General features: G+C 38.4%; 2 protein-coding genes across 11 annotated transcripts in view; one reads left to right on the forward strand and one right to left on the reverse strand.

The window, feature by feature from the left end:
• STK32A (serine/threonine kinase 32A) overlaps positions 1–23,550 on the reverse strand; it is a 132,738-nt gene that overhangs the window by 77,958 nt on the left and 31,230 nt on the right. For all 9 annotated transcript variants that reach the window (XM_082454249.1, XM_082454252.1, XM_082454253.1 and 6 more), the window contains 2 exons: positions 15,909–15,964; positions 14,702–14,853 (listed from right to left, as the gene is read on the reverse strand). In XM_082454249.1, the coding sequence (XP_082310375.1) occupies positions 14,702–14,853; positions 15,909–15,964 (208 nt within the window). The remainder of the gene's footprint in view (positions 1–14,701; positions 14,854–15,908; positions 15,965–23,550) is intronic.
• PPP2R2B (protein phosphatase 2 regulatory subunit Bbeta) overlaps positions 1–23,550 on the forward strand; it is a 689,017-nt gene that overhangs the window by 62,303 nt on the left and 603,164 nt on the right. The gene's annotated exons all lie outside the window — the stretch shown is intronic.

Raw genomic sequence — 23,550 nt, forward strand, 5'->3', positions numbered from 1 at the left:
TTTGGATTGTTTCTACCTTTTGATTACTGTGAATAACGCTGCTATGAATATTAGTGTACAAGTATCTGTTTGAATCCCTTTCAATTATTTTAGTATATACTTAGGATAGGAATTGCTGGATTGCATGGTAATTCTATGTTTAACTTTTTGAAGAACTGCAGAACCACTTTTCACACAACATTTTACATTCCTACCAGCAATACACACTGGTTCTAACTTCTCCATATCCTTGCCAACCCTTGTTATATTCCAATTTTTTAAATAGTAGCCATTCTAATTGGTGTGAAGTGGTATATCATTGTGGTTTTGATTTGTATCTCCCTAATGTCTAGTGATGTTGAGCATCTTTTCATGTGCTTATTGGCCATTTGTTTATCTTCTTTGGAAAAATGTCTATTCTGACCCATTGTCCATTTTCCAGCTGGTTTATCTCTCTTTGTATTATTGAGTCGTAGGAATCCTTTACATATTCTAGATGCAGGTCCCTTATCAGATATATGATCTGCAAATATTTTCTCCATTCCATGGGTTCTCTTTTAACTTTCTTGATGATGTCTTTGAAGAAAAAAAGTTTTAAATTTTGATTGTGTCCAATTTATTGATTTTTTCTTTTATTACTTGTGCTTTTGTTTTCATATATAAGAAAACATTGCCTAATCCAAGGTCACAAGGATCTACTCCTATTTTTTAAAAAGAGTTTTTATAGTTTTAGCTCTTATATTTAGGTCTATTATCCATTTTGAGTTCATTTTTGTATAGTGTGAGGTAGGGGTCCAACTTCATTCTTTTGCATTTGGATATCGCATTGTCCCAGTACCATTTGTTGAAAGACTTTTTACCCATTGAATTGTCTTGGCATACTGGTCAAAAGTCAATTGATCATAAATGGAGGGTTTGTTTTCAGACTCTCAATTCAGCTTCATACCCATCGTTACGCCAGTACTACACTGTCTTGATTACTGTAGCTTTGGATTAAGTTTTGAAACCATGTGTGAGCCCTCCAACCTTGTTTTTTTTTGAGACTGTTTTAGCTATTTCCTTGAATTTCTTGAGTTTCAGATCCCTTGAAGTTATATATGAATTTTAAAATCAGCTTGCCATTTTTTTTCAAAGAATCTAGCTGAGATTTTGATAGGCATTTTGTAGAATCTGTAGATCAATTGAGGCTACATTGCTTTTTCCACTTAACAGTATATGCTGGACAGCAGACCATAAAAGTATATAAAGATACTTCTCATTCTCTCTTTCAGCTGTGTAGTGCTACATTTTATGGGTGTCACTTGTTTACTCAACTTGTTCCCAACCTGAAGGACATTCAGGTTGTTTCCAGCCTTTTGCTATTACTGATACGGCAATAGTGAAAAGCTTTTTGCATCTGGTTTTTTGTATTTTGGCCAGAACCACTTTGAGATAGATTCCTAGAAGTGGGTTTGCTAAGATAAAGTTTGTTAAAACAAAGGATAAAGGCATATGTAATTTTAGACTCTATATTGCCAAATTATCTCCATAGAGGGTGTATCATTTTGAATCCCCGCCAGGAATTTATGAGAGTACCTAGTTCCCCACATTCTCTCTCTAGAATATGTTGTCAACTTTCCAGAAGTTTTCATCTTCAGAAAAACCCAGCAGTAGAGTAAGAAGATTTGAAACTTACAAAGTGAGTTTTCTCTGTCTCATAAGTAGCCTTATAATATTCTAAAGGGAAGAAGCACACCTTAAATGCCCTCATCAAAACACACATAGATGACTTCATCCACCCTTGTGTATCTTGTGTGTACAGGATATCCAGGTTCAAAACCCATGTATCTAAAATTCATAAACATATAAAATTTAGAGTTTACACAGATCTTTCTGGCAGTGGATAGAATGGATTTGAGGGACCTACCATATAATAGTTATGATAAATGTTCATTAAAACTTCCTTTTTAGCCAGAAGAAACTTTTATGTACATCTCACGAGACATAAAGACTCTGAGTTCATTTCTCCTTTACGTTAGTCTTTCCTGACCTCTTCTTGCCAAACATAAATTAGATGTTATCCCTCTTTGCCCTTCCACAGCACCCAGCCGTTTCTCTGTTATAGAACACTCCAGAAACCTAGCTATAGATGGTTGCATTGTATTATATTGTATCATAACCATTAGGTTTCTGTTTGACTGAACACTTTGAGGAATCTGTGCTTTGCTCATCTCCATCCATCAGCAACCCAGCATATATTATTAGCTTGATACATAATGAACACTTGTTTATTCAGTGGCCATTTTACAACTATTTATTGTATATTTATCATACAGGTGATGAGGCTAAAAGAGTAAACCAAGGAACATGGTTTCCTTCGTCTTAAACCTAATCATCTATACAACATAAATATTTGCATAAACAAATATGTTGTTATAAAATGTGGTAAGGGCTATGAAGGAAAAGTGCAGGATACTGTGCTAGAAACTAACAGAAGGACCTAATTTTGATTGCAGGGGATCATAAAAGCCTCAGTAATACACATACTTACTTGCCTGATTCAAACCATAACCTATAGCCTCCAATAAAATGAACAAAAATCCATAATTTACACAATGAAAAAGATTGTGGATGATTTTTAAACGTCACACCTAACAGGTTGCAGATTATTTTCCTGATGTTCTGATGTAGTAGCTGATTTCCTCCAGCTCTGACCTTTCTCTGGGCAGAGCTTTAAATGCTATTTTGTGATCTGTCAGCTCATCTGTGCTGGCTCTGGAGATGTATTTATGAAGCTTCTCTGGGGAAAATATAACTATTATTATCTTCTACAGAATCTCTTGAGATAGTTACCTCAGAGACTAATACAGCCAGTAAACAGGCAAAGGGGAATAACAACATCTTGCCACCCATTTAAAAGGAAAAGCCAAGCCCCAAGCTCAGATGATAATGAGGAACAGTTAAATCAGACTCTTACCCATAGAATTTATCAGCGGTCCAGAGGAAAAAAATGTTAGAAGTTAACACTTTTTGTGCTTCTGGAGAACTGTAGACTGCCAGCAGAGAGACAATCCAAGGGGATGAGTTTGGGTCACTGATGGATCACAAATTACCACTTGTGATTCAGAGAGTGGCTGGGCAGGTCCTGGCTGGGCTGAGAGGGTTCCAGGATGTGCTGAGTCATACATTTTGATTGGTCATTTCTCCAGAGTGGATGAAGTGGAGAGAGGGCAAGTTCATCTGGCTCATGGTATCATTTACCCCTCTGCCTCTCTAGCCAGAAAAGAAATTTATTTCCTTACTGACCTAGCTGCCCCTGTCTCAGAATTCCACGGCAGGGAGAGGACTTCCCAGTGCTGCTACCAAATACAGAGATTCTTACTTTGTCCTCCATGCCTTTCTCCTAGTCTCCCATTTTTAATGATTCCCACTTCCGATTACCTGACTAATGTTTATAGTCAAACTAGATCAATTGCATCTTCAGAAATGTTTTGATCTTTCCTGTCTCTGCTCCCATCTCATGAGGCTTTCCATGCAACTCTAGTTCTGATATCCAGCGCTTGGAACTCTACCAGGGAAGCAGGAGTACGCATAATGTTTTTTTAAATCTCAAACTGAAATATATTAAGTTGCAAGTGGTGATTTTGTTTCTCTAAAACATTATAACTCATCATATTAAAAGGCTCTTGAAATTTTTTAAAATTGATTTTGCAGTGGTTTTAAAGTTCAGTTTCAGAGTTTTGGAAGTAATGATACATGTATAAGCAACATTAAAATAAGATATAAGTTAACACTGAGTGTTTTCAAGAATGTGGGGGGTGGGATTTAGAATCTAGATTTGCCATGACTTTCTGGTTTTGTGGTTTGGCAAAGAATCAAACCTCTCATCTTCAGCTTACTCATATTTATAAGGGGACAAATACTATTCCTATTTTATAGGAACTAGTATTTGAAGATGTATGAGATTATGCATGTAATATTTTAGCATAACACCTCAAAACTATTAACTTAGACTTCACAAATGTATGATTTCCTTAAGTTTCCCCCAGGAGTCTACTTCTTTTTTTTTTTTTAATTTAATTTATTTATTTATGGCTGTGTTGGGTCTTCATTTCTGTGCAAGGGCTTTCTCTAGTTGTGGCAAGTGGGGGCCACTCTTCATCACGGTGTGCGGGCCTCTCCCTGTCGCGGCCTCTCTTGTTGCGGAGCACAGGCTCCAGACGCGCAGGCTCAGTAGTTGTGGCTCACGGGCCCAGTTGCTCAGCGGCATGTGGGATCTTCCCAGACCAGGGCTCGAACCCGTGTCCCCTGCATTGGCAGGCAGATTCTCAACCACTGCGCCACCAGGAAAGCCCAGGAGTCTACTTCTTGAGTCTACTTCCTCAAATATATTTTTCAATTCATCAAATTCTATCATAGTGAGGATACCTCTCCCAGCTAAACTCCAATCCTGATTAAACACACCCATATGCTTTAAAACAGCAACAGAAAACAAACTAATATCCATTAAGTGCACTCCGAGGAGAAAAAACACAAACAGTGCTGATCAGATTCACTTAAATTTTTAACCACAAGTCTCAAATAGATATTAAGAAGGTCCTAATTCTCTATTAATTTTACACTTTCAGTCACTTAGCTTTTCTCCTCAAAATTTCCTATACTGGGCCCATTCCTCATTCTCAGTTGGTAACTCATGTGTCACAGAGGCAATGGCATGAGAACTACTTCATCTGCCCAGCAACAAATCCACCACTTTAGGAATATATACAGTTACATACTCGGCCTTCTGTCCTAGTACAGTGAAAGAAGTGCCCTGGCTTCTCCCGAAGGCCAGCACACTTACCTGTGCCCTGAATCACATCCATCTCTCCACCTTCAGCAGCTTGCTCTGGCTATCTTCCCTTTTCTATCCTACATTACCAGGTCCTTCCTCTTGATTGGCTCATACTCTGCGTTCAAACTTGTTTATGCACATTTGAAAAATATATATATACAGTATACATAATAAAATAAATGTTGATAAATAAAAATAATATATAAAAATAAATACTTAAAAATATGTGTTATAGTGTCTAGTGATATATACAAAAGGATAATAGAACATGACCCACTAGGGTTTATTTTAGGATCAAGGTTGTTTTAAGATTTGCAGATCAATTAATTTACTTCACCACATAATAGAAATGATCTTGATAAAGCAAAAACACATTTGACAAAATTTAATACCCATTCATGATCAAAACTTCTAGCAAACTAGGACTGGAAGCAAACTTTCTTATTGTGATAATGGATATCTATAAAGAGCTTACAGCAAACATCATATGAAATCTTGAAATCCCTAAAACCTTCCCCATGAAATCAGGACAAACACATAAGGATGTCCACTATATTCGACATTGTTCTCAATGCAAATACAATGGGCACGAAAGTAAAAGGTAAGAAGATTGGAAAAGAAGAACTAATACTGTCACTGTTAGTTAATGACATGATTGTAAATACTGAAGATCCAAAAGAATCTACAGGCCTACTGGTAGAAAGAATAAGAGAATTTAACAAGGTCATTGGACATAAAATCAATATTGAAAATCAATTGTATTTTGGTAAACAAGCAACAAACTACTAGAAAATTAAATTTTGATAAATAATTACTATTTATAATAATTTTAAAACATTAAATACCTAGAAATAAATCTAAAGACAAATATGCTAGAACTCTACGCTAAAAACTAAAACTAAAGACAGAAATTAAGGGATACCTTAATTATGTGTGTGTGTGTGTGTATTTGATAAATTGGAAGGTTTAATAGTTTTCAAATATTTTAATTCTCCCTGAACTAGTCTATAAATTCAATGTAACCCAATATAAATACCAGCAGCTTTAAAATACAAATTGACAAGCTGATTATGAAATTTATATGGAATTGAAAAGGTCCAACTGTAATCAAGATAATCAAGAAGGAGAATTATGTTACTGAATTCTTTTACCAGTCTGAAGCTGTAGTACTTAGGGTAGTGTGATAAATGTGTCAAGGTACACAAGTAGATCAATAGAACAAAGTCTGGAAACCCACACGTATATGATGACTAATAACAAATGTGTTACTGTGATGCATGAAGGAAAACATAAAAGCTCCAATAAATGGTGTTGGGTTAATTAGATAGCCATATGGGGAAAGAAAGTGAATCTTGGTCCTGGAATATAGATCTAAATGTAAAAGCTAAAACAACAAAGCTTCTAGGAAACAGGATAGATATTTTCACATTGGTATGGGCAAAGATTACCTAAACATGACACAGAAAGCACTACCCATAAAGGAAAAGGTTGATAAATTATACCACATTTAAATTCAAGCTTTAATGATTATTTTAAAAAACATCATTATAGAGTGAAAAGGTAAGTCACAGATTGGGCAAATAATTTACGTCCTCAAAAAGACTTGTTTACAGAATATATAAAGAACTTCTATGGATCAATGAGAAAAAGAGGCAAACCATAAAAAGATGGACCAAAAACTCAAGCACTTCTCAAAAGAGGATTCCCAATGGCCAATAAGCATATAAAAATGTTCCCAAACTCTAAGTCACCAGGGAAACTCAGTCCGAAACCAAATGAGATACAATTACACATTTACTGGAACACCTGTATGTAAAGAAACTGACAATACCAAGTGTTGGTGAGGTTTTAGAGTAACTTGAATTCTCACATCTTGCTGATGTGAATATAAATTGGTACAACTTCTTTGGAAAACTGTTTGCCAGGTAAACCTACATAAATCTTAGGATCCAGTGATTTAATTCCTAGGTTTTATTGCCCCCAAATGTGTGTACTTTTGTTTACCAAAAGATACAAAGAAGAATGTTAACAGCAGGACTATTTGTAGAAGTTTCAAACTGGAAACAACCCAAACATCCATCAATAATAAGATGTACATACACACACTACTATATATAAAATAGACAACCAACAAGGACCTACTGTAGAGCACAGGGAACTATTACTCAATATTTTGTAATAACCTATAAGGGAAAAGAATCTGAAAAAGGATATATATATATATAACACAACACTGTACATCACCTATACTTCAATTAAAAATTGTGTTGCATAATAAAAAAAATAGTAAGATGTATAAATAAGTCATGGGATAGTCATACAATGGACTATGATAGAGAAATGACAATACACTATTGCTATTTGTGACAGCATGGATTAATCTCAAAACACAACAAAACCACTTTGCACTCCACCCTCCAAAAAGAAAATTACTCAGTCCCATGCTCTGATCAAGCCACTCCCTTCCACCTTTTGTCCAGCCATTTGGAGTTGGCTCACATCAAGGTCACCACATCTATCCCTTCCCAAGTCAGTGGGCAGTTGTCTCCTTATTCTTGACTTCTCTGCAGCACTTGAAATGGTTTACATGCTTTCTTTTCTGAAACACTTTCCTTTCTTGATTCTAGGATTCTCTCCGGATTTACCCCTAGCTTGTTGGCTAGGTTCCTGGGAGAACCTTCTTTGTCTAGTTCCCTGAGTCTTCCTCCTCTGTCAGAACTACTGTATTAAATGCTCTAGGTCTTGAGTCCTCAGCCCTTTTCTTTTATGTAATCTCTCTCCAAAGGTGCTTCCTTCAAGTCTCTGATTTAAATAGCACCTATAAGCCAATGATTCCCATATTCGTGTTTTGTGGGACTTCTCCTTTGACTCTGGATTTCTCTTCTGAGCACCAGACTCATTGCCTATTCAACAGCTTTATATGGATGACTAAGATGCGGCTCAAAATTAACAGAGAGTTCTTGTTAATTAAAGAGAGTTCTTGATTTTGACAATGAATCTGCTCCTCTTCAGTGAATGACACAATTATTCACCCAGTTTCTCCGGCCAACAATCTAGGAGTTATTATTGTTTCACTCTTTCTTCTAGCCAAGGGGTAGGCATGTTTCTGAGCAAGGCCAATTGGATTCCCTCCCAGGACTTTGAACGTTGAGTCTGTGATGCAAGGTTACAAAATTGGCTGGGGCTGATTCATCCCAGCTGAGATAGCCTTAAGGGCCTGTCCATTACTACCTGCTACCTAGAGTCCCAGAACTGCCTTTGTCCCTCACCCTCCTGAGACCTACTTCTTCAAGCTTTACTTCTGATACTATATAAGCTACCACATATTCTTCCAATGAATTTCTAAGGAATCCTTTGTAATATTGAGGAATAAATGAATAAGTTTGCATTATAAAGATCCAGTTTCTTGGCCATTAGCCCAACAGTCAGTCAGTCAACAACTATATGGAACAAGTACTATGTATTGGCCACACGATAAGACTCTTCTCTGCCAAGTTCTTCTTCAGGGACTGCTTCCTCCTTCCCCAACTATCCAAGTTCATCAGGGACAACTTCTTCCTATGACAACACTGGATCATTCAGGATAATCTCCCCTTCTCAAGATCCTTAATTTAATCACATCTCTTCCTAAGTTAACAAAGCTGACGCTGGTTAAAGTAGTAAGGAGAGAGTTTACTCTGTAATATCCTACTGCAATAGAAAGAGTCCAGTTGTGAACTGAACTCAACTTTGATTCGTTAAATAGGGAATAGAGAGGGTGGTGAGCGGGGGCTCAGAAGAGCCAGGAAAGTGAAAACTTACAAAAACTGGGAAGGTAGGGTTGGGTCCATGTGAAACCCTCCTGGTTTGTTAACTGAAGCCGTGTATGGAAGTTGGGCTCCTCCCCTTCCGCAGTGGCTGGGAGACAGGGGCCCTATCTTCAGGTGTTGGTGGAACAAACAGTAGATTTTTCTCCAGCCTTGAGTTTTCTCAAGCAAGCACTATAAGCGGGCTAGGGTCATCCTAGGATGAGGCCTTGAGCTGTTATAAAGGATGTTAGTGTTTTGTTAAAGTCTTTATTGGGTAGGGTTGAGGCCTAGCTGAGAAGAGGGCCCAGTGGAAACTGGCTAGAGCTTGGTCAAGAATCATCCTCACCAGGTGGGCCCAATGCAATCACAGGAGTCTTTAAAAGATGGAAGAGGAAGGCAGAAAGTCAGAGAGAGGTTTGAAGATGGAGGAAGGAGCCATGAACCAAGGCATGCAGGCAGCCCAGAGAAGCTGGAAAAGGTAAGGAAACAAGTCCTCCCCCTAGAGCCTTCAGAAGGAACCCAGCCCTGCTGATAGCTTGGTTTTAGCTCAGGAAGACTGATTTTGCACTTCTGACCTCCAGAATTGTAATATAATACGTCTGTGTTTTAAAAAAATTTTCCATATTCTTTTAATGAGGGAAAATTATAGTGAAATGCACAGATATTAAGTATAAAATGTAATGAATTTTTACAAATATATACTCTCCTATGAGCGACGCCACAGTAAAGATAATGGAATCTTTCAATTACTGCCTAAGTTTTCCACATGCAACCTTCTAGTTAATCTCTACATTCCATAGGTAATCATTGTTCTGATTAGTTTTGTCTGTTTGTGAAGTTTCAGTGCAAATAACCACGCAGGGCAAAAGGAAAATAATGTTTTCAGTATATTTTGAAAATAGCTTTAACCTCAGCTACTTCAATTCCTGTTGTTTTAAACCACTAAGTTTGCGGTAATTTGTTGCTGTTGTTTTGTGTGTGTGGTAATTTGTTAAAGCAGCAATAGGAAACTATTACAACAGTTATTCTGAGTGACGATATATGGGTATTTATTATTTTCATTAGAACACTCTGTATTTCCTTATTTTATACCAAGCCATTTATTTTAGATTCAAAGAAATTGTTTGAGTTAAAATTTTAGAACAAAAGACTTTCTAATGCCCAAGCCAGCTCAAGTTCAGGTGCATTTGTCCACCTAAGAATCTTTAGAATCATCTCTGGCTATGGGGGCAGGGGGTCATGTCATTTGTGGGAGGGGCCTCAGAGTTGCTTGTTTAAAGCCATCATTTATTAAGCATCTACTGTGTTTGAGATGCTTTATATACATGTTCTTATTCGTAGCAGTACCTTCTGCTATGGATATTGCTGTTATTCCCAATTATAGACGAGGAAACCAAGGAAAACACATAATGTAACTTGCTTCATTTACACAGTTAGCAAGTGGCGAAACAGGGATTCAAACTCGGGTCCCTCTGACCTCAGGGCCTACAAAGAATCTGGAATGGGCATGATTATATGGGGCCGTTTGTGAGTGTGCAAGAGGCGGCAGAGGTATGATGGGCAAAGAGCAAAAAACCAGGAGCCAGAAGACTAGTCCCACTGCTAATTCACTTCGTTTGTTCATTCATTCATTCAACATATATTTATTGAGCCCTTTCTGTGAGCTGGGCACTGTTGTAGGAGCTGGAGAGTGAGGCAGTAAACAAAAGATACCAACATATCTGCGTCATGGAGTTTGTGTTCTGGTGGGGTGTGGAGAAAGATCAGCAAAATAAATTGCATTTCTGTACGTATTTTGTAAGAGAGTCTCACGAGACATCTGTGGGGGAGGGGAGAGTAGGGCAGGAAGAGCAGGGTCTGAAATCAGGATTCCTGGGTTTGAGTCCTGGCTGTGTGACTCCGGGGAAATGGTGTAACCTCTCTGAGCCTCAGTTTCTTCAGGTGTAAAATGGGAAGAATAATCCCTATCCACGTAGGTTGTTGGGATGAATGCATGAGAACATATATGTAAAACCCAAAGTAATAGAAGCTATTATGGTTGATGCTGGGACTCTGAAATCTACCCTGAGTTCTCAAAGGTCTCTGATTCCGTGAAGAGGTGCTGGCTCTCTCAGTCACAGATGATAGAGGTTGCTTCCAGGGAACGCATTTATGTGACTGTGTTAAGCCATCTCACGGGGCTCCCTTTTCGCACTCCCAGTACCAATGGTCCCTTTCATTGAACACAGACAATCGCATCTCCTCATTTCCTGAAATCACAGGAGGACCCTTGGGGTTCACAGGACGGGAGGAAGAGAGCGAGGAGAGCTCGGAGCCCTGAGTGGCTGTGCGCAGCTGCAGGCTTAATCTCAATGAACAAAAGCCACCTGGGGATCGGCTGTGCTGGGCAGGACTGGGGCGATTGTTTTGCGGGCTGTGGGTTGCCAGGGCTTTGTTAGAGGCCCTCAGGGAGGGGCTCGCAGGAAGATTGTATTTGCTTTTCTTGGATGCCAGCCCTGTCAGGCAGCCTTCACTTTATAACGTGGCCTTTATCTGATAACTGTGTTCTGAGTCGGGCCAGGTCTGTGGAGGCTGGAGAGGCTGAATTTTAATTCAGAAGGTGCTTCCACCCTTAACACTGATGCTCCCAGACTAGGGACCTTCCTTCCCTGAAAACCCTCAAAACACACGCCGCCCACACCCCTCTTTCTCCTTAGTTCCTTCATGCACTTCTCAGGGTTGATATATTCGTGTGCTATTTTTTTTTTTTTTTTAACTAATCGAAACGATACTAAGCAGTGCTCGCTCTAACACTCGATTATTTTTTTTTATTTTTATTTATTTATTTGTTTATTTATGGCTGTGTTGGGTCTTCGTTTCTGTGAGGGCTTTCTCTAGTTGCGGCAGGTGGGGGCCACTCTTCATCGCGGTGCGAGGGCCTCTCTTGTTGCGGAGCACAGGCTCCAGACGCGCAGGATCAGTAATTGTGGCTCACGGGCCCAGTTGCTCCGCGGCGTGTGGGATCTTCCCAAACCAGGGCTCGAACCCGTGTCCCCTGCATCGGCAGGCAGACTCTCAACCACTGCACCACCAGGGAAGCCCCTCATGTGCTATTTGACTAATAAAAGCCTCTCACGGCTATGGTGATGTGGGACACATCAGGGCCTCTGTCTCTTTCTGCTCACTACTGCATCCCCACGATACGGGTCTCTGTTACAATTAGGGTCCCCAGGTTGAGCAAATAAAAATACAAGATGCCCACACATTAGAAATTCACACAGTGAGTAATTTTCAGTTAAAATATGTCCTGTGTGATACTTGGGACATCTACTAAAAGTTATCGGTTACTTATCTGAAATTCAAATCTAATTATGCATCCTGTATTTTATCTGGCAACCCTGATTATAAATTGTGATGCTCAGGAAATACATACGTGAATGAAGGAATGAATGGGACCCATGCATAATCAGATGCAGACATTTTACTGGAAAGTACACACCGTTAGGAGTGGTTTCAAGGTGATAGGATTATTGGAGAATTTTCATTTCTCTGTGATTTTCTGTTTTTCAACTTGCAATGAGCAGAAAAGTTTTCAAAGATCATATGTGTATGTGTTTATACCAATATATTCATAAACCGACTTTTTAACATTAGTGTAAAACCTGCTTGAACGAGAAACAATTTGTGTTTTCCTTCATCCTGAAAACCAGAATTTTCTGAACACATCCCCAGAGGACATTTTGAGCATCCATGAGAAGATTATTATTAAAAGCAATATTGGCAGGCCTACACAACATATCAGCAAAATAGAGTACATGAATGGGTACCGAAGAGTTCTAAAAAATATTGCTATTATTTTGTTAATCATAAAATGCTTCTTAAGAAAATCGGCTCCTGAAGTTTTGGGGATATAAAGCTCAGTCTAGTTAAACCCAGGATAGAAAAATCTTGCTTAAACTGTACATAATACACAGGGAATCTTTTCTTTGATTTGCAGAATGCAGGTGGAAGACAAAACAAACATAAGCTCTTACAGGGAATGAGTTGAAGACTCTTCCCCCCTTCCTTCACCACACACAACTTGCCAGGATGCCTTGGGACCAAGCACCCTTCAGATTTGTCTTTTGGGGTTCCATACTGGCCACCAGTGATGGGCACTTGAGAATGCTATGCCTTAATGGAGCAAGGAAATTAAGAGCTACCATTTGTAAGATGCTTACTATGTGCTGGGCACCGGGCAGAGCACTTGATCATACTTCACTCATAGAAACAACCCAAATTACACACATTAAGCATATCTTATAACAATGGGACTCAAAAATGATAAAGTAAATTACTCACAGCCACACCTCCTGAAGCATTGCAAGGTGCTTAATAGTTGTGGAAAGATCACTTATATTTACTATGCTGCACTGAGTAAGGCAGAAAGCATTTATTAGAAGGAATAAAGATGCTGAAGTCTGAAGACTTTCATCTCAAGGTCTGAAAGACAAAGGGGTTTCTGCTGTACCTTTAGGAATGCCCCTTATCAGTTTCCCGTTCTGAATGTGGTACTGAATCATGGGGGTGGAGCTGTCTCTTCTCTCTCTTCTATCGGTGTTAATGGTGCCCAGGGTTCCACTGTAAGATTCAGTGTCAGAAGTGAGAAGAAGGGTAGAATAGGATATATGTCCTGTTATCACCAAGTCAGCATGCACAGACAAGAGAATGATGTCTGGAATGAAACCAAGTGAGCAAGTAGCAAAATCTATACTCTTTGGCCAGCTTAAAGTCTCACAACACTCATGTTATTAAAAAAAAAGGGGGAATAGAATGAAATCAACATGGCCTCCTCAGGGATGACAGACAAGCACGAGAGGGCAAAATGCTAAATGTGCCCTTACAAAGGGTTCCTGGTCTTAAAAGAAGAAAAGTAGTTGGTTGAACTTTTGAAGGAGGACAATGTGAGTTTGAACAAAGGGAGGATCATCATTGTGAAGAGAGGGGAAAAAAGGCAATTTGATGATTGCTAAGGATGGGGAAGAAAGAGCTGCGTCCATTTAACTCTTTACACGGCAGCATTGTGAATAGGCCATTGTAAAATACCGATTAAATACACCGAGGCTGGGCCAAAATGAGCTTCCCCATGTCTGAAGAGTGCATAAACTCTAATAGACCTATTTCCAAGTCACACAGAACCATCTTCTTTTCAACTGTGGCATAGAGTCTTCAAGCAAATTGTGTATTAAGTGAACTATATTAATTAAAGATGGAGGGAGACAGGTTTTATGCACTGATTCCTCCAGAGAATCTCCCTAAACACACAGTGACATTTTGATGATTTTTCCATTAGTATTCTCTGAATAGAGATCTCTTTTTTTTTTTCCCCTTTGCTAGTAAGTAAGAACTGCTTGGTATACATATTTAAATAACAGTCATACTGAATTAGCTTTAAGAACTGACTCTTAACATAATGGATGCATTAAAATGTAGGGCAAAACTAGCCAGCCACATAAAGACCTCCATGGGTAAGAAGAGAGCAGGAAGTAATAGATAATGCAAGCATCTCCGCCGGTCTTCTAAGGCTTGGATTATGATAATGGCTTTAAGAGCAGATCAGTCATTTAATGTCTAGCTACTGACATAAATTAGCTCCGGTTGTGTTAAAGCCTGTTTGGTGAGAAAGGCAGCACCCGTCCTTTTCCAACTCACAGGTATATATGTGGCTGCTTAAGAAGTATGCTGCAAGGAAATCAGGTTGATTGTCAATCACTTTAAGGAGAAAGTGTACAAGTCCTAACAGTCAACCTCATCTTCTGCCAGTGATGCCATACTTTGCACTCCAAGTCCCTGCCCCACAAGTAAGGGGGAAAAAGACCTAATGAGTGAGAAGACATCTGAACTCATTCCCTGCCAGACTATTGAATGACAATGCTTTAAAAAAAATTACTGACCTCAAGGACAAGGGGAAATATGGCAACTGAACTGAGCAGTATTTACTGGTGATAATGTAACATTTTTGTTTCTTTATAAAGTCAAAGAAACCAAGGCGAACGAAAGTCCCAAGGAAGATCCCAGTGAGGGTTTTGCCAATGCACACGTAGAAATCAGGATGTGTTTATGTAACAGGATTTGGGGGTGAAGGTCCAAGAAAACCACTTACCACAAATTAACCAGGAAAGGATGCTCCAGCCCTTGCATGATCTGGAGCTCCTTGAAGACATTCCTCACTTCATTGCGCTCCACACACTTTTGTTTGTTCATGTACTTCATCGCATACATCTTCTTGGTATCATTCTTCTGTACGATGCAGACCTAACGGTGCCAACCAGAGTGAGAAAGTGATTAGGGAGATGATGGATCATGGGAATGAGACAGAACAAGACCGTTTATCACAGCATGGAGGCCCCATCACTTGCAAAGTCTCTGATGTTAAAGTTGCCGCTTAGCTCTGATTTCAGAGTAAAAAAATTTCATTTTCTTCCCCTGTACCAAGTCAGTTTCTAAATCTCTGCCTTCTCAAACAAGTTTGCCTGTTTCAGCTTTCGGGGATTTTTAAGACCGCATTTTGGGGAAAATAGCTGCCTCCATGTCAGGAATCTTCCAATAACTAACAACATCCTTATTCTGCTTTTTAGTGACCAAAATAGGCATGACTAAACTGTCAAGATGAACAATATTGTGCAAGAATTTCTGTTGACAGCCATAGGTGATACAACCAAAAAGGACCTGAGGCATGGGGAAAAACACTAAGCATGATGTGCATGTTTTTGAAATTCTTTTAGGGGTTCATATAATGCCTGATAAAGTCGACAGCAGATGATTCTAAAATGCAAGTTCACTATGAAATATGAGATATTCTGTTAAAGTATGTTTCCACAAGACACAACAGTAATCAGGATATGAATCTAGAAGATCCTTACAAAGAATTGGACTGAATGTGTAGGTTTTTTATGGTAGGTTTTTAAAAATAAAACTGTGGTACAATTGGGGAAAACAGAAATCAGGTGGCTTCTTTCCCACATGAAAAGATTTAATTCTTATACTGACAAGACAACTGTTACTGAATGTACTGGTACAACTTGCAAATGATTATGAAATTTTACTCTCCCCATTAGTGTAGAGAAAGCCTCAAACTCTAGTGAGTAAACTGATTTGACTTTGAGATAATTCTGAGAACATACATGTTCATTATGTAGCTGCCTGTCTCATACTTTGCTCAAACTGTGGCAATAATTTTATAAAAACCCATTATAAAAACATCTCTGAATTATCAATTACTGTGGTCCCAGTAACTAATCTGAACCTTCTTGGGCTCTCTGTTCTCTGAGCTACATACCCCATTATTGGTTAATCATTTTTGTTCTCACCTTCCCAAAACTGCCTTTTCCAATGGCTCTTAAAATTTCAAAGTGGTCAAAGTTGACTGTAAAACAAACAGAAAGAACATCGAGTGATTCAGGTGCTCTTTTAGTAGCTAATGAATAATATATAAAGATTGAACTAAACCTAAGTACTTTATTTAAAACAACATTCCTTAACATGACCATTCATTCATCCAATAGACATTTAACACTTAATCACATTGCTTAGTACTGGGGGATATAGTAGTAATAGAGTAGAAATAAAATCTCTACTTTTATGGAGACTGTAGTCTAGTGAGGGCTCCACAGAGAAACTCTTATGGATTAAATAGTCACAAAATGAGTGGAAAATTAAAACTCTTGGTGAATGTTAAGAAAGATAGAAGTTGTTGGGCTCTAAGTGGATATAACAGAGCGTTTCACATAGGTGGCCAGAGACCTGGTCCTCTGTGCATACAGTTCTACTAAGGGTTGGCCCTTTAAAAATCTTCTCCTTGTCTGTTTTCTCACTAAAACCACTCTTTCGTGTATCTCAATGATCTCAATTTTCCCAAGTAAGAAACTATTACACATGTAAGTTTATAGAATGAGTTGATCCCCAAGGCACAGATATCTGAGAGATGAGGATGATTATGAGTATAAAAGTCTATTTTATATACTTCATTTGAAGTTGAGATGATCTTTTCCATCTGCCATTTAAAAATTTCCACTCCTAAACTTTAAATGGAATATAATCTATAAAAATATTGAATCACTATGCTGTACACCTGAAACTAATACATTTTAAATCAACTATACATCAATTAAAAAATAATAACATGTTCACTCCTAGGAGTCAGAAGCAGTAGATGTTTAGTTTATAGATAGCATGGTCTCTTGGGTCAATGCTCAAGAAATGCTTGGTGAAGAGAAGAACAAAGCATAGATTCTCCCAGACAGGTGACATTCTTTGGTTCCCTGCCTTGATGATCTTCAGAAAATGTCCCACTTTCTTTCCTGATTTTTGAAATAAGGATTTAGATGAGTAAAATTCCAAATGAGGGATTTTAAGAATTTAATCAGAAAAGATTGCAAAATACAAGAAGGTGCCATTCTTCTCTTTAAAAGACATAATTTGTCGATTTCAAAAAAAATGATCAGATTAGCTCCTTCTGAAGGAAAGAGAGACGAGTAATGGGAGCTCTCATCTTCCAAGCTTTCTCAAGGTTAAAGCATTTTTATAATGTGACTTAATCATCACTTCTTCTAAACTCCCAACTCATTTTATTTCAGAAAAAAAAACAAAAACAAACATTTAATCATGTGAGGCAGCATGTCTATTACAAATAATCCTGGATTTGGCCTGAAAACAATGATGTAATTCTGGTAAATGACAGATTCTTTTTTTTAATTTTATTGAAGTATAGTTGATTTACAATGTTATGTTAATTTCTCCTGTAAAGTGATTCAGTTATACATATATGTATATTCTTTTTCATATTTTCTTTTCCATTATGGTTTATCACAGGATATTGAATACAGTTCCCTGTGCTATACAGTAGGACCTTGTTGCTTATCCATCCTATATATAATAGTTTGCATCTCCTAATCACGAACTCCCAGTCCTTCCCTCCCCCACTCACCCCTTACCCTTGGCAACCACAAGTCTGTTCTCTAGAACTGAGTCTTTTCTGTCTCATAGATAAGTTCATTTGTATCATTTTTTTTAGATTCCACATATAAGTGATATCATATGATATTTGTCTTTCTCTGTCTGGCTTACTTCACTTAGTATGATAATCTCTAGGTCCATCCATGTTGCTGCAAATGGCATTATTTCATTCTTTTTTATGTCTGAGTAATATTCCATTGTATATATACCATGTCTTCTTTATCCATTCCTCTGTTGATGGACATTTAGGTTGCTTCCATGTCTTGGCTATTGTAAATAATGCGGCTATGAACATAGGGGTGCACGTATCTTTTTGAATTATAGTTTTGTCTGGCTATATGCCCAGGAGTGGGATTGCTGGATCATATGGCAACTCTATTTTTAGTTTTATGAGGAACCACCATACTGTTTTCCATAGTGGCTGCACCAATTTACATTCCCACCAACAGTGTAAGAGGGTTCCCTTTTCTCCACACCCTTTCCAGCATTTGTAATGATGTCCTTTCTGACTGGTGTGAGGTGGTACCTCACTGCAGTTTTGACTTGCACTTCTCTAATAATTAGTGATGTTGAGCATCTTTTCATGTGCCTATTCACCATCTGTATTTCTTCTTTGGAGAAATGTCTATTTAGGTTTTCTGCCCATTTTTCGATTGGGTTGTTTGGTTTTTTTGTTGTTGAGTTGTATGAGCTGTTTGTATATTTTGGAAATTAAGCCCTTGTCTGTCACATCATTTGCAAATATTTTCTCCCAGTCCATAGGTTGTCTTTTTGTTTATGGTTTCCTTTGCTGTGCAAAGGCTTATAAATTTGATTAGGTCCCATTTGTTTATTTTTGCTCTTATTTCTATTGCTTTGGGAGACTGACCTAAGAAAACATTGGTACAATTTATGTCAGAGAATGTTTTGCCTATGTTCTATTCTAGGAGTTTTATGGTGTCATGTCTTATATTTAAGTTTTTAAGCCTAAATGACAGATTCTGAGTCTCCATTTTCTCATCTGTAAAAATGGGACTGACCCTGCTAGATAAGGAAACACTTTTTATCCAGAAAAATGCTAATAAAACAGTTTACTTACTTAAGTCATTCACTTGACTATGTTATCTTCCCAAACTCCTTGAGTTCTGAGTGTCTTTCATTCACTAGATCATAAACTCTATGAGGGCAGAGATTATATGTTGCTTTGTTCACCTGTGTTTTCCTGGCAACTCAGAAAATTCCTGGCTTGAGGTAGTTGAAGGCATCTCTTTGCACTTCCCATAGAGCATGGTACAGTGATTTACACGTAAATCTCACATAAATCTGGTTCTCAGCAAATAAAGTAAGCTGTAAAGATACAGAAGAACCCCCAAACAATTGCTTCTTGTAAACCAGAGCAGTGTGAGAATGTGGGTCTTCTAGGGAAGTGTTTTTCAAACTGAGTCAAGACCCATTAATAAGTTATGAAATAAATTTAGTTGTAATAAAGAACATTAAAAATTTTAATGGAATAGAATAGATAATAAAATATCAGAAATGTCTCAAATGTAGTTAGAGTAGTATTGACTCTGAAACTTTTGTTTCAGTGTACATCTGTGTGTAGATAGACGTGTACTGTATCATGAGAATTTTTTTAGTCTATATTTTACTATGAGTTGTGGTCAAAATAACTTGAAAAACACTTTTGTAAGTTTTTTCTTAAGTTTCAAACTGAAATAACCAATGCAATGATTTCCTCACACTCATCACATGAGGCTGAGTTATGCATTATGTACTATAGAAGTGTTAAAAAAAACAAATAACCGAGATTTATTTCATTTTAGGCAAATCCAATGATTCACAGTGGTTTCTTCACTAGCAGCCTAGCCTATAATGCTGTGATGATGGTTTTTTTTTTTAATGTTACTTTTTAATTAATTTATTTATTTTTATTTTTGGCTGTGCTGGGTCTTCGTTTCTGCGCGAGGACTTTCTCTAGTTGCGGCAAGCGGGGGCCACTCTTCATCGCGGTGCGCGGGTCTCTCACTATCGTGGCCTCTCTTGTTGCGGAGCACAGGCTCCAGACGCGCAGGCTCAGTAGTTGTGGCTCACGGGCCTAGTTGCTCCGTGGCATGTGGAATCTTCCCAGACCAGGGCTCGAACCCGTGTCCCCTGCATTGGCAGGCAGATTCTCAACCACTGTGCCATCAGGGAAGCCCTGTGATGATGTTTTGAATCTCCAAGTATATAGCAGGTACCTAGAAAGCAGGAAGTTCCATTGCGATATCAATCCATTTCACGAACCATGTCTCTTTATAAGCCACTTTAAGCTTTAATGAAAATGATAAAGGATTAGACGCCAGGTTGCTGATAAATTTCTACTAGCAGAGCTGCCTTAATTAATGTCAGGTTAGGTCCCAGAAAAGTGGCAACCTTAAGGTTTTAGAGATACTATATCTTATTTATGCCTTTGTTTCTAGTCAGTCAAAGAAAGATCCAACTCCAGTCCAATGCCATATTGCCTAAGGTCACTTCCCTGTATAATAATACATCCTGGAGAGAACGCCGATGACACACTGAAAGTGACTGAAAAATAAGCTCTTATTCTATCCTTACGGTCCCTTCTTAAATGTCCAACAACAGCAACACTAGTTTGGAGGAAGGCTGATTGAAAAGGCAACCAAACCTCATCAATTCAGACAAAATGAGAGAGAGAGATGAAGTCAGAACTGTGGATTATTTTGTCAACAGAAAACCAGTTATATTATAGGCATATAGGATTTGCCTAAGGGGAGTATGCAATAGCACACCCACTGTGTGCTTAAACCTTTGATCAATCTGTGCAGTGTTAACCAGCAGATTACATATGGCCCACAGCCAGAATGGGACTGCTGCCTGTATTTGTGCCTCCTGTGAGCTAAGATTGGTTTTACATTTTTAAAGGATTTAAAAAAAACAATAAAGAATATGCAACAGAGACCGTATGAAAATCGATAATATTTACTAGCTGGCCCTTTACAAAAAATTTGCCAGCCTCTGAGATTAAGAGCACAGTCTGTGGAGACAGACTACCTGAGTTCAAATTCCAGCTCCTACAATGAATACTTGTGTAATCCTGGCAATTTCTTTTTTTTTTTTTTCCTGGCAATTTATTTCCATGCTCTGTATCTTCATTGATAAAATAGGGATCAAAATAATATATCCATCATAGGGTTTATAGCAAAATGAAATGAGTCAACATATGTAAAGTACTTAGAATATGAACTGGAACAAACTGCTTTTACTAGTACTACTACTACTGCTTAGGGAATAGGCTAATTCAGAGCTCCCAGCAAATACCACAGTAAGCTGCTATCGTGACACATGGATATTAGCAGGTAACACGGAAGTAAATGGCAGCTGTCAGTGTCATTTCTACACATCTGGGCTTTGCAGTCTGTGGTGTGGTGGCCTTGCAGCAGTGTGTTCTTCAATCTCTGAAGCAAAGTTAACCTTTGTTGGGGCTTCTTCTTGTGTCTTGTCCTTGTATCATGTTCTAAAAGTTTCCTTCTGGTTCCTGGAGAAGCTCTGGTGCCAAGAAGATAAAAAGGGTCTCCTGGAGACCCTGTTAGACCCTGGGTCTTTGTGGGGTTTTGAAGGTCATGGTTGAGCGTAGGGAGAGACAGAATCTGGTTCTCACTTACTCTGATGGGGCTGGGCCAGGGAATGTGGCCCGCGGGGAAACAAACAGGCAACAGCAGCTCAACCTCCGGCACCTTCCTCTCTGCCTCGGAGTCTTGCTTTCACACAGGTCTTCTCACCCCAGTCTTAGCAACCGTCATGTCAGTACACACAGTATTCTTAAGGCTGCCTGGAGGTATATCGGGTTAATAGACAAAGCTGAACAGATCCTAACGTTATGATATCCATGGAATATTTTTATTCATTTTTAAAACTAAGTATCTTAAAAGGACTTATTTTAGAGTTTTTCTTTTGGATAGGTGCACATTCTCCACTAATCAACCAGACACAGAAATTCTATAGGCATTAGAGGTCTGTTTATGTATGTTTCCTTTGTATGTCTCATTGTATTCTCTCAATAACCTTATGGCTTTTACAGATAAGCGTGTTCAGCCTCAGAGAGCTTAAATAATTGGCCATGATTATAACTAGTATTGTGACTCACTCATCTTGGGGTCATGTTCGTAAGTCAGAAAGTAAGGCAAAACCTATTCAGTCAACGCTACACATGTAAATCCTCAGAGAAGGTACCCCATTTGAAGACCAAGACAGTCTGTCAAAGTCCAATCCAGTTTGGTTTTCCTTGTGTGAGCACACAATGAATTGCATTTAGGGGCTATTGTATGAAAAACAAATGTTTAAGCACTAAAATCACACTCAGCTCTTTGGTAGGCTTGAATTTATAAGTCACACGGACAGTAAGACCAACTGAGGGGACGGCAGTTGACTGTTGTCACAAAGCCACACCCAACACTTGAGTGGAGGAGCGGATAGAATAAGTCCACCTTCATGTAAATTCATATACACCTTTCTGATCCTGCACCCACGTTTTTAATCTCTATAGCTGTCTTAAGGTTATTCTTGCTGTGTGTCCACCCGTTCCAGAGGTAGAATCAGGGGAAGCAAGGTGGGACTTCTTTGTCTATCCTTCTAGAATCACAAGTCAGGCTTTCCCAAGTCTTTCCCTAAACGGAAGCGTACTGATGGTGGGATTCAGGCCTGATGCTCTTTATTTCCTTTGTTCTACTTCTCTTACCACCTCCCCAGTCTAAACATTCTGGTCAATAAACAGTGTTGAAGGAAAGAAAAGGGGAAACACTTTTTAGACTTTGTTATACCACCCTGACACTTGGAATTTGGGAGAAGAGCATTCTAGAAAGTAAAGCAGAAAATCCATTCTTTTTTCTAATTTTGAGGTAAAAATATTTGGAAAATATTTTATTTTTTCTTTAAAAATATTTCAGCCTTCCTAAGTATGGAATCATGAACATACGTGAGATTATTGAGAACCGCACTCCTTGATATTTCTGTAAACCTTTCTATTGATGAGAGAACAAGGACACCAGCGGTGGGACCCTAGATAAGTTACTCCATCTTTTCAAATCACAAGGTCCCCATCTGTAGAGCAGAGCTAATTGGTTTTGAAGATGAGATGCTATAAACCAGAAGTATAATGTCTGGCCCACTGAAAGCTAAAAGTTACAAATGATAAAGTACAATTATTCAGAGAAAATTAAGTCTTCTTCCCACTCTAAAATTTTAGTTCTATTCCTAGAAGGCAACCACTATTAACCATTTCTTCTGTACCCTTTAAGAGATTTTTTTCCTGCATATTATATGTATTCCCTGTTGACAGCAATAGCAAGGTACTAGCATTCTTGTAGGAACAGAGATTATAAGCCCTTTCTACATAATTATACTGCTTCTGTCCTTTCATACCATTACATATAGCTCTATATCTAATTATTTTAAATAGCTCCTTTATACTTCATTGCATAAATATACCATAAAATATTTATCCTGTTGATGGACTTTCAAAGATGATTTAATTACCTGTTATTTCCTACAATACTACCATAAACATCCTTGATCAGCTTATGTACATGTGTTGTAGGCTAACTTTATAAAAGTAGAACTACTGGGACAAAGATTATGTGGATTTTCCAATTTAATGGATATTGTCAACAGCCCTCCAAAGATGTTGCACCCAATCTCCTTCCAGCAACGTGTAAAAGTGACATTTTGTCCACCTCCCTGCCAACACTGTCACATCAACTGTCCTTTATCTGACAAGTGAAAAAAAATTGAATTATTTACTTTATACAGTTGTAGGGGGTTAGGGGTGCCAACGCTGCTCTCAGCAAAAATCCACATGTAATTTATAGTCAGCCTTCCAAATCTGAGGTCCCTCCATACCTGTGGTTTCGTATCTGCGGATTTAATCCAAGGTAGATTGTGTACTACTGTAGTTACTGTAGTACGTATTTATTGAAAAAAATTAGTGGACCACACAATTGTTCAAAGGTCAGCTGTATTTCT

This window comes from Balaenoptera physalus (genome assembly GCF_965194825.1).
Source record: "Balaenoptera physalus genome assembly, chromosome: 3".
NCBI lineage: Eukaryota > Metazoa > Chordata > Mammalia > Artiodactyla > Balaenopteridae > Balaenoptera > Balaenoptera physalus.